This window comes from Mastomys coucha, unplaced genomic scaffold, assembly GCF_008632895.1.
Source record: "Mastomys coucha isolate ucsf_1 unplaced genomic scaffold, UCSF_Mcou_1 pScaffold9, whole genome shotgun sequence".
NCBI classification, from domain to species: domain Eukaryota; kingdom Metazoa; phylum Chordata; class Mammalia; order Rodentia; family Muridae; genus Mastomys; species Mastomys coucha.
In genome coordinates, this window is record NW_022196915.1 from 65,588,868 (window position 1) to 65,604,878 (window position 16,011).

The window sequence follows — 16,011 nt, forward strand, 5'->3', positions numbered from 1 at the left end:
ATAAACTGCACAGTGAATACATTCTTTTTTTTCATTTCAGAAAATGGAGAACAAACCCTGTATGTGGCTGCGTGTAACCCTGTTTCCTTGTACTTCATGAATATGACGGGGAAAAATGGCTTCTTCGTGGACTTCTTCGACATCTTCCCAAGGATGGCCAGTGGATCCTGGCGACCATTTGTGACAGTAGCCCCACTGGGAAGTCCTCTCAAGGGTCAAGTTGTTCTGCATGAGGAGCAGGTAAGGCACACTAGGCACTCACGGGTACAGGTGTGGGAAGAGTGAGGGCTTTAAAGGAAAAGTAAGTGACGTCAGCTATGATTGAAAACCTGCGCTTTCAGAAAGATCCAGGAGAGGGCCCTGCAAAGGCCAGGGCTCGTGCTGTGCCAGTAACACAAGGCACAAAGGTGTGCTACTGTCATCTTGCTGCAGAGACTTGAGCACACTTTGCCAGTCTGGAAACAGGTCACTGGTCAGTTTTCTACCTTACCATATGGACAGTTAAGAAACTGTTAGTCTCTTTAAAGAAATGGACAGAAAACTAGTAAACCAACAAATAAATACACATCCTCCAGGTTGTATAGAAGCAGGGTGATGTCAGAGACCATGAAGTAGGTTAGGAGGGAAATGGAACCCAGAGTGCCGAGTTATCTCCTCTGAGGAGATAACATCTTATCTGAGATCTAAATGACATTCTTGGGAGATAGCCACCGAAATCCACTGACTGAGATGCACTGGGATCCCTCCATGTCAGTACTGCTCAGCTTCATGTCCATCATGTTTATAGATTAGGAAATTAAGGTCTCACTAATGAAAAGGGCAGGTGCCCAGCTAGCATCAGGCTGGAAGTAATTCCAAATAGATGACACAGAGCAGAAGATGGGTTATGCTTCACTTAGTGGAAATTCTAAAGGTCTCATTAATCTATTCTACAGCAATAGAAAGCGGTCTGTTTTGTGTGCCTATTTTCTACCTACCATCTACTTACTAGGTGTAGAACGAGGCATAGCATTTATTTTACAATTCCCATGCCTGCTGCTGGGAATAGTGCAAGAAAGAGCAAAGATGGCTCAGCGGTTAGCACTTCCTAACAATTGTTGCAAGAGATCCAACCCTCTCCTGACCTCTACAGAGTACGACATGAACATTATACACATAAACTTGTGCAAGTACACGCATACATACATACCCATAAAAGCAATAAATAAGTAAATAAATCATTTTTTAAAGAGATACCAGTTATTTTTTAATTTATTGATTTATTTATTTTATTGGATATTTTATGTATTTACATTCTAAATGTTATCCCCTTTCCCAGTTTCCCTTCCAGAACCACCCTATCCCATCCCTCCTACCCCTGCTTCTATGAGGGTGCTCCCCCACCCACCTACCTACGCCCGCCCTGGCTTTCCCCTACACTGGGGAATCAAGCCTTCACAGGACTAAGGACCTCTCCACCCATTGATGCCAGGCAATGCTATTCTCTGCTACATAGAGATAGCAGTTATTTTTATTCTCAGTTTATAATCTTGTCCAGGATAGACAATAAGAGAAATAAACCACTAGTTAAATTCTGCCTTGACCTGGAGTGTGAAGTGTGAGAGAGTGGATGCAACTTAAAATAAGGCCACTGGGACTGCCTGAGTGGCTGATGGCGGTAAACAGGAATGGAAACTTAGACCAAGGATGTAGGCACAGGGAATGAATTCTGAACCCCAGAGGCTAGAACATTCCCTCCTCCTTTCTAAAGGTTGAAAGAGGGTGAAGAAAGGTGAAGTAGAACAGTTATGCAGTGAATGGTAGAGGAGGCAATGGGTAGCAGATTACTCGGAGCCTTGTGGGCACTGGAAGGCTCTGAGTCCTGAGAGTAAGAGGGAAGTGTGCTCTGTCACGTCAGAAAGGGATTTCTTCAGGCACTGTGTTATCACTGAGTAGTAATGAGGCAGAACAAAGGGGTCAGTTAAGACCTTCTCACAGTGAGCCCTCTAAAAGATATTGGTGGCTTGGAGGAGGGTGAAGGTCAGAAGTGATTGACCCTAGATGCATTTTGACAGTATAGCTGGCAGGACTTCCTAACAGAACAGGCATGTGGACTGAGCTCCAGCATGGCCCCAGAGCATCTCAGTGAGACAGACAGACAGACAGACACACAGAGAGCATGAAGACCTGAGTTCGGATCCTCCTCCCACAGAAGAATCCACCACAGAAAGCACCTGTCAGGTGAATTTAAATTTAATAAGCTAATCAAATTTGGATGAGACTCAAAATTGGAAGTATTTATTCAAACAGTTCCCCCAGATTTTCAGCTTGTCACATTAACAGAAATTTACACATGGAAATTTACAAATTCTGTAAAACTATTAGTTTTTAGATACTCAGCTCCTGTTTTATTTCTCAAAAGACACAATTGTTTGGCAACATTGTAGACTAACTTTTTGTTCAATGACTTTCATCAAGGAAATAGGGTTTTCATTGTAGAGCTGGACCTGACTTCCACAGCCTGTGCCTTGCCTCTAGGCATTCTCAGACCCTGACTGACATTCTGAGTGACATTCAAGGTATCCACATCCTTCCTCAAGCTGCCCCTCCTCTCCTTCCTCACAGGGGCTATTCCAGTTGACTGTTTTATAAAATGGTGCAGTCAGGCTGAGCAGTGGTGATGCACACCTTTAGAGGCAGGTAGATCTCTGATTTTGAGGGCAGCCTGGTCTGCAGAGAAAGTTCCAAGACAACCAAGGATACATAGAGAAACACAATTTAACTAGTGGTGTAAGTGTGAGCTACCCTCAAGTCCTTCCTCCTGATTCTGGTAAAACTGAAGACAGAGTTGAAAGGGACACAGTGCAACCACAAATAAATCTGTCCCTTATCATTTTAAAATAAAGTTTTGCTATAGATGCATCCTCCTGGTTAGTTGGAAAGTTGTTCAAAAATTCCTTGCTAAAATAAAATCTTAAGTGAGGACAGGAAAACTAAAAATACCGGCCTTGCCCTGCCCCTGTTCCCAAGGGCTTCTCCAGTACATCTGCTCAGCCTTTAGTCTTTCAGACTTGGGCACGGAGGTCATCCAGAGGTCACTCTTCTCCCAGTCACATACAAACACAAGAAAATGGCTCATTTGGTCTCTGCCCCCACCTCAAGCAGTGCCAAAACCACAGTTTCTTGTACTCATGTGTGACGCGAGAGTCTATTTTTAAGCACAAGCAGAGTATATCATTAGTCATTTACAGAAGGAACCCATTAACATCTAAAAGGATGGAGCCACAGAGCTCCTTCAGGCTGCCAAGTGTTGGTGGGAGCCATTCTCAGCCCACGGGGCAGTGCACTCAGGCTGTGGACACATGTGCTAGGAAATGCAAGTGTGTGTGTGTGTGTGTGTGTGTGTGTGTGTGTGTGTGTGTGTGTGTGACTTAGCAGGACGATGCTCAGGTCACGTATGCCCAGTTAGAAGGATATAAGTTTTTGAACCAAGGAAAGGAAGTGGGAATTACACTGAATTGTCTGTTTAATTATCTGCTCATTCTTTATTTTTAAGGGTGAACACTTTATTTTAGGACTTCCTTTAATCACAGATTGCTTCAGCACTAAGGATTTATGACAGAGTTGTATGTATTTATCATGCGAGAAACGTTTTCTCTATTAAAAGCTACTCAAAAAGAATTTAACCTAGGACAAAGACCTTGTAAATTTTTAACTTGCTTTTATGCTTTCTTTTTTAATTATTTTTCATGTGTATGTATGTGTCAAGGCCACAGGGTGATGTCAAGTGTCCTTTTTTGGCCTCACTCTGACTTACATATTGAAGCAGGGTCTTGCACATGAACCGAGAATGCACAGGTTCATCTGGTCTAGCTCATTAGATTGCCTGTCAAATCCCAGATCTACCTCGAAAATGCTGGAAGTTCAGGCAGCTACCATGCCTGGCTTTTATGGCTTTTACGTATGTTCTGGAGACTCAAGCTCTGCTCTGTGTACTTGCTGGGCAAGCACTGTTCCCAAAGACCTGTGTCTCCCTGCCCTTGTGTTTACACACTTGAGAAGGAAAAGCTTCTCACCACCATTTTCAGAACATTCGAATACCAGTAGACAAGACTTCTTGTGCTACATATTACACTAAAGAGTATGTCTACTGTAAATTCTTAACAGAATCAGAAAATGATGCAACTTTATGTGTGTCAAGGTCTCATCTTAGATAGAGTAAAAGAGAATTTGGTCTGCAGCCATTAGAAGTGACCACGGCCCCGGGGAACACGGGTTTGGGTTTCCCCAAATTCCATGTCCAACGTGGAAGCAAGTTCATGAAGTTTTTAGTTTTACAGAGCAAAGAAAGTCACGAATCAAGTCAAGTTTAAAATATACTGGTGGGTACACCAGAGAGTCAGGTACAGCAAGATGGGGGAAACTATTTTATAGGCCCAAGGCACTACCGGATGAGGGTCTTAGCTCTTGGATGGGTAGAAGGTAGTGTTCTACTAAATTAATAGCGTCTAAGAGTGTGTGTGATTGATTACTGTGAGAGGTTAGTTCAGATGTGGAGTAGAACAAGGAATGGCTGCTCCAGAAGCTAAAACTAGTCCAATATAAAGGAATTAGCCTCTGAGCCTACAAAATTCCAGTCTCTCCACAGCCCTGAGGCTGTAGACCCCCCCACCCCCCTCCCTGCCCCACCTGTCAGTCTCTGCAGACATGGACTCCTCCCAGGAGCCTATCTTCACAGCCAGAAGTGCCTTCATCTCAGGAATTGTCATTCACAGGTGTGACCTGTGAAAAAATTAGAGTTTTATCAACATGCTTCCTAAAAAATAACATAGCTACAAATCAGAGTATGTGGTGTGCAGTGAACTCTGAGGTGGAAATAGTGCGTATCTCATGTACATTAATTAAATTATTTTGGAAAGTACATTTTTGTATTTCTTTTTATTTCTCTGGCTAGACTGCGTGATGGAAGGCAGAGGCCATGACTAAATCAGGATTGTATTCTCCCTCCTTTAAATGTGATTGATATTATGGAAAAATGGAGTAAACGTACCATATTTATTGTTTTCTGCATCTTACAAAGTGTCTGTTGTTGGGTGTTTTGTGGCTTTTTCTCCTGAGATCTTTGGAGGACGAAGATGACTAGACCCAAATTAGAAGGAGGAGAACTGCGCTGTGAGAGACAGTGCGGCGTTCCTTGCTGGTGTTCCTTCTTACCCTGCCTGCTTTTATATTTTAACCCGAAAAAAAAAAAAAAACAGCTTCTTCACAGTCTTTGAAGATATTTAATCTTTCCTAGCTCTCTCCATTTTAAGTCCCTACTGTATAAATTCCAGTTTCTAAGTACAATGCTTAGGGTTTATTTCCTCGTTTATTTGACGAGAGATTGTTTTTGCATTGTGATGCCATCAGGACGGGTCCCAGGACTGGCTCTTCTTCTCCTGTGACCTATAGTAAAGGAGGAAGCCAGGCAAGGGCTCAGCACTCAGGCTAGTTTCACTGCAAGCCGAGGCATGCGTGCATGCACACAGAGCAAAGCCCTGGAGAGGACAGGGCCTGCCCCAGGAAGAGGAGGGTCCTGGAGATGTGTCCAAGTCTGCTTAGAGGTGGGGGGTTGTGTATGGTCCTTCAGAACTGACTGCTTATGCTACGATAGGTAAAACTGGATGATACAAAGACACATAAGCTTATTGGTTCCCACCACAGGAACCTCCAGTGTGAGATTTGAGAGTTCCTTATTCAGAATAGTTCCCTTCAGAGGGGAAAACAAAAACAATAAAAGAAAACCCACCAAGCCTTTGTCACACAGGAGAAGAACCCAGAAGTGGGCATCTTCAAACTTAAGTAAAAAGGACATGAGTCTCCTTAGAGCCTCTTTCCGGTCTTGTCCACCCACCAGTCCCTCAGTTGCACAGCTCTGAGGTGATGCCACAGAAACCTTGTTTGTGTATTACTATAGCAACAGTAATGGAAGTTCCGTGGGTGGCAGGGTAGAGACAGCTCTATACCACCTCTCCCTACCCTGAGAATCTCCACTCACATAATCCCACATCCTTGGTTTCACTATAGAAAAGAATTTCAGGCCAGGCCAATATTAAACAAAATTGGTGAAGGTTCTTGTTATTGGTAGTGGTTTATTATTGGTAGTAGTAGGTTTGTTTTGTTTGAAAATGTGTGTGTGTGTGTGTGTGTGTGTGTGTGTGTGTGTGTATGTGTGTGTGTGTGTATGCCACGTCTATGCCATGGTACACTTGGAAATCTTGATTATCATCTGAAAGAAGCTTCATGCCAGACTTATGAGTGAGGGGTTCCATTTTCTCCCTGCATCCCATCCTTTTCCCTGCCTTTCTATCCAGCCTCATTTCAACCTCAGCGAATATCTAGATAACAAGCATTTGCTGCTAGCTAAGTTTTTATACTCTCATATACTTTTGCTAACCTGTTTTTTAACTATATACTATTTTCTTACTTGAACCTAAATCTATGAAAAGAATAAGCAAGATTTACTAAGGATCATATAAGAACACTGTTAAAGGTTATCTTTTTTATTCTTTTTAAATATTTTATTATTTTATTTGTGTGTGTGTATGAAAGAGGGAGAGAGAGAGAGAAAGAGAGAGAGAGAAAGAGAGAGAGAGAGAGAGAGAGAGAGAGAGAGAGAGAGAGAGAGAGAGAGAGAGAGAGAGAGAGAGAGAGAGAGAAAGAGAGAGAGAGAATGTTCCTGCATGTAGGTATGTACATTCCATGTGTGCTTGGTTGGGTGCCAGATCCCCTGTAACTGGAGTCACAGGCAGTGGTACACCACAAGGTCCTCTGTGAGAGCATCCAGTGTTCTAATGCTGAGCCATCTCTTTAACCCCAAGTGTAATAATCTTCACTTCCTGACTATATGATAAACAGAAGTAGAAAGCACCCACCTTTAATCTTAAAACAACCTCAAAAGAAAAGGTTACATAGTTACTTAATTAGAAAATCTTCAGTAAACTCCCCAGAACTGTATTTTGTGTGAAGGTTGACATCTTCCATTTCAGTATCATTGTCTTTCCTTTGGTTTATCATAGGAACCTTCCTTCTCAGGTTGCTAGTCACTGCTGTTTTTATGGTGGTAGGGGGATGTGTCTTCAATTCTCTTACTCCAGTTTTCTTTCTTTCCAGAGTAATGCAGTGCTCTTGCTCGACACCACTGGCCATGCCATCCGCCGTCTCGTCCTTCCCACAGAAGACTTTACACCTAAGAAGTCTTCCTGGTGGAACAAGGAGGAAGGTGTAAGGAATACTAGATTTGCCCAGCGAACTGGTTGCCAGGGATTTCCCAACCGCAAAGATGGATGCCTGTCTGTCCCTCCCAGTGCCAAACAACAACAGGAACTAGAAGCCACAGAAGAGTTGTTAAGCAATTTTAGATTTTGACATGGGAAGACTATGTAGTTAGATGTACAGTTAAATAGCAGGAGGTCCCTTTAGTATCCAGCATATTAACGTGCAGATTGCCAGGGCTGGACTATTAAATGGAACATTAGAGCTATTTGAGTGTGATATTCATAGCAGATTCTTAGTCATGCACTCAACTTAATTATTTTCCAATTACATAGTTATATTTTAGATTTATATGTTAATATCTTAAGTACAGCAACTGACTTGCCTCTATCAGATACATGTTTCAATTTATTAACTAAATTAAACAAACCATGTAGCCTCACTCAAGGAAAATTTTGTCTTCTTTAAAATATAAAATAAAGCTTGTCTATTGCTTTGCAAATAAGCATACTTAAAACACTGAGGAAGTATTTTAAGTGTCATAATTTAATTAAAAGCTAAGAAACAAAGTATTTCCTGTATGCTTATATTATGATATAAATTCCATAATTAACCAGTAATTAGCAGCTTTTTTAACCATTATTTTGTGCTTTTTTAAAGATTTATTATTTTCATGTGTTGAGTGTTTTGCCTACATGTATATGTATGTATCATGTAAGTGCCTGGTGCAAAGGCCAGAAGAGGATGTTGGATCCCCAGGAACTGGAGTTATAGATGGCTGTGAGCCAACATGTAGGTGGTAGGAACTAAAGCTAGCTCCTTTGTAAGAGTAGCAGGTACTCTTAGCTGCTGAGCCATTTCTTCAGCTCCATTTGGTACTATTTAAAAACTATTCTGAAGAGGTCTTAGTAGCTTAATGATAGACTGCTTACCTACCAAGCACAAGGCCCCAAGTCAAAGCCTCAGTACTCAAAACAGAACCCCAAAAATGCCTAAAGAGCTTTAATATATAACATGCAGTATATTTTAAAATATAGGTTAATCATGTTCTCCTGAAAGTCTTGGCATGGATAAGTGTTTCTCTGCCAGTGGCTTGGGTCAGGCATCACAGGAGTAGTTAAAGAGATCATTCATGTGTATATTTGTTTTGTTTTTCTTTAGGAAACTTATAGAATGTGTAAAGAATTTTCACACAAAAACTGGGTAGTATTCTACAAACAAACAGGGTAAGTTCTTCACTGTAGAAGATTTTAAGCTGGATTTCTTATTTGTTCATTCGGTTACCTGATGTAATTGTATTTGTTTAATATAAAACTAACAAAAATAATAAAATTTTATTCTGAAAATAACTCTCTGAAAATAAGAAATGATACTGTGACTATGTAACACAGCTCTAGGTATGCAGCAGGTGTAACTTCCTGATATTTTTTTCTCATTCCTTCCCTGACATATTGAAAATTTTGTACACCAGTTTTCTAAAATAATATGTTCCTTTATTATTGCTTAGTCTAAAAAATGCTCATCTTTGGGTTTATAATCATGTTATATCTAACATGATTACATCACATTATCCTCATCATGTCCTCTCAGATATAATTTTCTTCTTTTTCAGGAATAGCTTGACTGTCCTGGATGTCTTAGAAGGACTAACTCACACCATTTCACTTCCCATCAACCTCAAGACAGTTTTCCTTGTAGCAGAGGACAAATGGCTTCTTGTGGAAAATGAAACAAATCAGTGAGTAAAACTAAGGGTGTACTTTCTCGTGAAGTATGCAGAAGCCCAGCCTCATCCACCATTGCTCTTTCAGAGGCCCAGCCTCATCCACCATTGCTCTCTCAGAGGCCCAGCCTCATCCACCATTGCTCTCTCAGAGGCCCAGCCTCATCCACCATTGTTCTCTCAGAGGCCCAGCCTCATCCACCATTGCTCTCTCAGAGGCTCAGCCTCATCTACCATTGCTCTCCCTTATCTTCTATGTTTCTGTGCCTTTCTAAGTTTAGAACACAGTAAAGAAAAGTTAAAGTATGCTCTGTGTCTCTTCTCAGACTATGACATGGAAATTAACAAAATGTGATGACTTTTATGAATGACCCACTGTGTTTGGGGTTTTCCCCTAGCACATTGAGCGTTCACTGTTTTCTTGCCAAAGTCAAGCAGCTACAAAGCACACTTTCACCCTGTTTCCTGAGAGGCCATCCCACCATCCTAGAGATGTTGCCTTTTTGTCACAGGTCCCACGTAGACGTTCCTTCTTTTCATCTCATGTACTTGCTGGGTCTAACTATCTTATATCTGCTCAGTCCCCTCGTGGGCCGCACACTTCCTATGGAAGGTAGTAACTCTGCACCTGCCTTAGAAAGAGTGCATGGTGGATTCCAGGTTGGCCTTCCTTACAGACTACGTTCACTAGCTAAGTGCTGAGTCTCTGCTGATAAGTGAAGTGCCTTCCAGAAAACACTATCTGGCTACTTGTAGCTCTATGTTTTAGAAATCTTAAAAGCAAACAAAAACATAGGCAATTATAGTCACAAGCACTTCTGTTTCTTAGCTGGTCACAAATCCAAGGTCATCCTCTCTTTGCTGCCTGTCCCAAGCCTCATATCCAGAGGGAGCTCCATTTCTGGGCATGCCAGTGCATGCCTGAAATCCTAGCACTCAGAATATGGAGGCAGGAAAATCACAACCAATAACTGACTCCAATACCAATATCCTGTCTCAAAAAACATCCACAAGAACAACAACAGAGTAAGGGGGGCCCCATTATAACTGCCTGTCTTATATAAGAAATTTTTATAAAATTTGTATTTACTATGTTATCATTTGATATTTCTCTTTACAGTATTGTTGAAAGGTTTTTGGTAATTTGTGATGAAATGTTTAAGGTACAGATTATACTTAGGGGCTTTGAGAGGAAAAAAATCTAAGTTTTCTTGGTCTATCCTAATGATTGTTAAAAAAAGAAAACATTTAACATAAAATAGATTTAAATTCAGGTAGGCTTCTTGTTTGTTTACAGGAAGTATCTTTTGACTAAGCCTGCGCACATTGGTTCTGAGGACACCGGGGCCTGTCAGTTGTATATGTTGAAAGAAGAGCTGCCTAGCACAGGATTTGGGGTCACACAAGGTAAATACTGTGTTCCCTGTGCTTGCGGCTGTGTGTGCATGTTTATACATACACTGCCCTCCAGGCTGACAGGAGAACAGGAGCATCAGCCTGTGTGATACTTACACCAAACCAAACAGCTTAGACACTGCACCAGAAGCAGGAAATCAGGCACTTCCACCTGCTTTCTTCATCAGGAAGCCATGCTTTGAAACTCGGTGTGAGACTTGTTTAACTGTTGAATGGCTTGTTTGTCTGTTTGTATCATTTTTTACTTACTACAGTTAGGTCCCAAGTCTAGCCTGGGTTAGCATCTTTCCCCCTCCAGGCTACATCTTATCAAAACTTCTGCTTCATTCATCACAGTTTGCCAACCCTGGCTAGGCTCCTTGATTCAAGGGGCTAGTCACTGCTGCCAAGTGTGGGGTTGCATAAGTGCTTGAACTCGTTTTGATGACTAAAACCATTTTCTCAGACAAAAGCTAGCAGGTATAGTTTAAAATATTTAAAACAAAACAAAACAAAACTTGCTGTTTGAGTTGTTGAGGATGAAATCTTGCAAAAAGAGAATCACAACAATCATAACTCCTGGAATGTATCATGTGTGTCATGTCTAAGATGTACTGGCATTTTTCAGAAACAGAGTTCTGCATACCTCATAAAGTTTCAAGTGATCAGCTGTCATCTGAAAACCTAACCTCAGCCGTGGGCCAGAAGATTGTGTCTCCTAACCGTATTCTCTCGGATGAAAAGAGTCATGCTACCATAGTTGTCGGCTTCCCGGACCTCATGGTAAACACCAACCTCTGAAACTGAGTGAACTTGAGTGAGCGTTTCTCCTCAGTGCGGCCTAGCACTTCTCAGCCTGTCTGAATAAGAGTGACTGAAAGTAATGTTCTGGTAAACATTTTCAGTCAAGCCTACATTTGAAATCAGCCACCAAAAACTATGTTCTACATATATAGCTTCAGTACTTTAAAAATAGCTTTTAAACTGTGATGTGATAGAATTTAGTAAGGAAAGAATTTTTTTTTCTGCCTGTGGGAGTCCATGTGGCACAGCACGTAACATACTAATGGTGACTTTCTTACCACACCATCCTAATTGTGTACTCATGGACTGACAAGAGGAACAAGCTGAGACTGATCCAAGTGCCATGTCTTCTAGGATTTATATAAAGTGATTTTTAAATGGCTTTAAGTAAAAGGAGTCCTCATTTTCCCCTGGTGGAGATGTAGGGGATGAAAAAGAAAGATTATTCCAGGACAAGTTGCAATCTGATACTCTAAGATGTAGCCCTGTACATTGTGATTAAACATTCAATTTAAATAATTACTTTTGTGACTCCAAGGTGAGCTGATAGAATCGGTTCAAGGTAAAAATACAGTTCCACTTGATGCACCAATCTCACATGCTTCGAAATTTTAGTTTAATTAACAGATGGGAGAGTACTTAGGGATATAAAACATTTGAAATCCAAAACTGAGTAGATACTATGTGCCTTAGAACTTTGGCATGAGCTTTACCAGCTGTCGCGTAGCAAGCCTTTGCTCCCACGCTGTGTGACTCACAGTGCAGCGTGCTGTCTGCAGCCGCCTTGATGGGATGGTAGAGCCGCGCTGATGAGCTTGCAGCCACCCTTGCTGCCTTGGTAGAAAAATACTAGAGCTTTTCTGCGGAAACGGGACTGTCTTAAAAAATGATCTCACCACTTTACTCTGGTTGAAGATATCAGTGTTAAAATGCAGTGCTACCGTAAGAAAGGTAGAAGGCAAAAACTATGTATAGATTACTGCTTATGCTAACCCTTTAGAGCCCTTCATAGGCCACAAGGCAGTGACCTTCTTAAAGCCAGCCTCTGAATGCTTGGTACCCACCGGGATGGAGGAGATGCCCAGTTAAATCACTCAAAGCGGGTGTACTTCTGAGGCCCAATATGACAGTAACACACACCGTGCTACTCTAAGCCCTTTCATCCCAACAGCTCTTTTTTATACAATAATTCCATAGAGTTTCACACATGTGAAAACAGGAAGAGATTACACCTCCCATCCTCCCTCCCACAGGGATTGTATTAACAGACCTAGAGCTTCAGCTCAGGTGTGATTCACCCCTAACCTATATCCTTTACCACATTGCCTCTCTGCTTGTATGTGAATTTCTTTGTATTTCTTCATAAGGTTCTAGAAAAGGATATGTCATTCCTTATTAGCTTTTTATGCAGTTATCAAAGTCAATAAGTTATTATAAACTTAAATAACTTTCTTATCCTAACAGCAAGTGGATGTTTTTAAAATCTATAAGAAATATCATTATCAGTGATGACCATTATTGGCATTCATTCTGTTCTCAAGAGTAAGATAAAGCAAGCAGCTATGGCAATGCACCTCTATGATCCCAGCATCAGGAGGCTGAGGCAGAAGATCTGTCATTTGGAGACTAGACTGTGCTAGCAAGGTCTTCCCTCAAAACAAGCGTGAACAGAATTCCCAGAATACCCACTACCACTACCCCAGCCAAATGCTAGACTATCTTAGACATGGAACAAAAAGAAAAAAAAAATGATAATTATTCTGCCTCAAACCTTAGGGCTGTAAAGATAATCTATAGACTAAGAGAAAACATTTTCAAACTACATCTCTTAACTCCAGGCTTATATCCAGCATACTTAAGATTCATAAAGTTCAAACTAGGCATGGTGGCACACGCCTTTAATGCCAGAGCTCGGGGAAACAGAGGCAGGTAGATCTCTGTGAGTTCAAGGCCAGCCTGGTCTACAGAATGAGTTCTAGGATAGCCAGGGCTGTTAAGAGACAAAATCCTGTCTTGAAAAACAAAACAACTACAACAAAAAGGCCATAAAGTTCAATGCTAAGAAAACAACCAATTCTTAACATTTCTAAACAGTAAGCTAGTGTGAAGTGATACAGGCAAGTGTGGGTGGGGTAAGGTCATCTCTGGTGGATAAGTGAATACTGGCTACAGTGTCCCTGTGAAGGGGCAGCCTGCTGCGGGAATGGAAACCCTAGGGAAGCACAGGAGGGTGCCCATGAATGGGTGCATCCCCATGTGGGCTACTGGGACCCAAGCAGGAAGAACAGGCTTCAGAGATAAGCCTATTGGTGGAGGTGAGAGATTGGTCATGTATCATGGGCTTGAGGAAGAAATTAAATATTGTGAGGATAATGAACTATACCAAAGATAGCTGAATGATATATTAATGATCAAAACTAAAATAGATTTCTCATAGTCAGGAAAGGGAATTACAGATTCTTGAGAGAATGAAGCCTGTAGATGTTGGGTTGGAATTTCATATATTTGTGTTGCAGTTTCCAGTATATTTAGGTATATATAAAAATAAAATTAATAGTAAGTGTGAAAACATGGGCAAAAGTCATTAAATATACTTGGTCAAAGAAGATACAGAGATAGAAAATAAGTATATGAAAGATTCTCACAGCTGTTATCCATTAGTAAGGAACTTGAAGCCATGAAGAGATGCTACTTCATAACCATTAGAATAAAAATATGGATACCACCAGGTATGGAGTACTGAGTACCTAGTACCCAGTATGAAGGAAGCCACAGGTCAGTGCATCTCTTGTAGTCTTGTGGAGTACAAACAAAATATCAAGTCATGAGCGCCTTGCCTGCCTGCACTTCCAGGGCTGGGTAGAAAGCAGTTAGCCAAGGCTGGGAGTGTGTCTTGGCCCTGGGTATAAGACCCAGTAGAATAGAGTGCAGTGTCCGGAAACAGGTGCATTGTGGACTATGCCTCATGCCAGCAAGTCCATGGCAATGGTGAGGAGTGTTTGGACAGTAAGCAGTTCAAGAGAAAAGATAAACACCAGTCCCTGCCGCACACTTGAGGGACAATACATTCCTGTGAGTTCTGGACTTAAATGCAAAGTTAACACTTTAAAACCTGTAGAGAAGTCAGAGGACAAAGATAGTTTATAATCTTGGAAGGATAAATGTATGAAGTAAAGCAATGAGAGGGAAAAAAACCCCACAAAATCCCAGAAGAGCTCACTCTGGACAGAGACATGCAGCCAGGAGGGGCACCCAGGGGGCTTCAAAAGTCCCAGCATACTTTTTACTTTTTGTGACTAGTAGAGGCATAGATATTAATACTACTGGCTTAGCTTCTAAATTACATTTAGAGCACGTGTGTGTGCATATCCCTGTAGCATTTGGACATCATAGGACAACTTTCAAGGAGCTGCTCTCTACTTACACCCCCGAATCCCAGGCATCAAACTCAGATTGTCAGGCTTGGCAACAACTACCTTAACCCACCAATTTATCCTGCTCAAGTTGTATTTTTAAAATAGCTAAACTGCTATCTTCCCTCTTTTCAGTTATAAGTCACTTAAAAATAAAAATTTAAATATTTTGTACCTGCCAAAAGTATATTTGTACCTGCATAGACAATAATAGTTATTGATTAAACATATGTCTCCTATGCCATGTTTAAAAAAAAAAGATTAAGGAATATCTTAAATTTATGCCCATAAATCTAAGTTAGCATTGGCACTAGCTTAAAGGGCAAAATAATCTAAGCATTGTAATGAGCATAATAGGTGTGTGATTTTAGCACCATTTCTCCTTGTGCTTCTTTTTTCTTCTTATTTATATATTTTTTTTCAGTCACCCAGTGAAGTTTATTCATGGAAGAGGTCTTCGTCTTTGGGGAAACCAAGTGTCACCAACATGACAATCTATACAGGGAAGCGAGCAAGTGTTACCCCAAGACACAACAACTGCGTGACTCTCACACACACTAATCAGGTGGTGAGGATTCTGCCTGCAGGGGAAGTCCCTCTGAAAGACATCTACCCAAAAGGTACAGAGCCATTTTAGTTTGCCAAGATGACTGAAGGCAGCTTGCTTTTGTGGGGGGTGTTTTATTTATCATTGTCATTTTCTACTTACAAGTATAAGCCACCCTGACAGTTAAAGCAGCTGAAAACACCTCCGTGTGTTGGATGTTTGTGGACACCTTCATATGGTCGCTACTTGTGGGCTCTGCAGTGTTCGTCTTGGTTCACACTGCATCCACATGTACCTGGACTTACTCAGAACTCAGATTCCCAGAGCTTGCACTCGGAGAGGCCGTGTGCGGATTGCTTTATCCGCCAGCCACAGTCACCTCGTGTTGATGACTGTGTAAGAAGTGCAATGTTGATCATCTCTGTGTCCATCCGTTCATCTTTAAACCCCATGTTATTTTTAGCTTGCTTTTCATTTTACTTGTGTTGAACCTCGGGAGTAGGGAGAGAAAGTAAAGAAGCTGGGATCACCTGCCAGTAGCCTGAGGGGTGCAGATCTGTGCCAAGCTCTCCCATGACCAATTCTAGAACTCTCCTTCCAGATCACACTGGCATTCAGCTTGGCCACTATAAGAGCCATCATTTGCAAGGCGGTAGTGCTGTTATCCTGTACTTGTATGTGTTGTATTAGTGTGGCCTTTATGGATGGAATGCTGAAGCAGTAAGTTGTTAAACTGCTCTGAACTCCTGGCTGGTGGTGGGCGCTTCTCACTACCACCCATCAAAATGTTCTGGATTTCTTAAAGAAAGATGACACACATGGGCCGGGCGGTGGTGGGACATGCCTTTAATCCCAGCAGTTAGGAGGCAGAGGCAGGTGGATTTCTGAGTTCGAGG

At 41.5% G+C, this 16,011-nt stretch overlaps 1 protein-coding gene across 1 annotated transcript in view; it reads left to right on the forward strand.

Annotated features, from left to right (window-relative positions):
• Vwa8 (von Willebrand factor A domain containing 8) overlaps positions 1–16,011 on the forward strand; it is a 349,402-nt gene that overhangs the window by 246,942 nt on the left and 86,449 nt on the right. Inside the window, exons 29-35 of the mRNA XM_031362757.1 lie at positions 41–240; positions 7,132–7,242; positions 8,395–8,459; positions 8,846–8,971; positions 10,254–10,363; positions 10,980–11,134; positions 14,993–15,188. Of these exons, the coding sequence (XP_031218617.1) occupies positions 41–240; positions 7,132–7,242; positions 8,395–8,459; positions 8,846–8,971; positions 10,254–10,363; positions 10,980–11,134; positions 14,993–15,188 (963 nt within the window). The remainder of the gene's footprint in view (positions 1–40; positions 241–7,131; positions 7,243–8,394; positions 8,460–8,845; positions 8,972–10,253; positions 10,364–10,979; positions 11,135–14,992; positions 15,189–16,011) is intronic.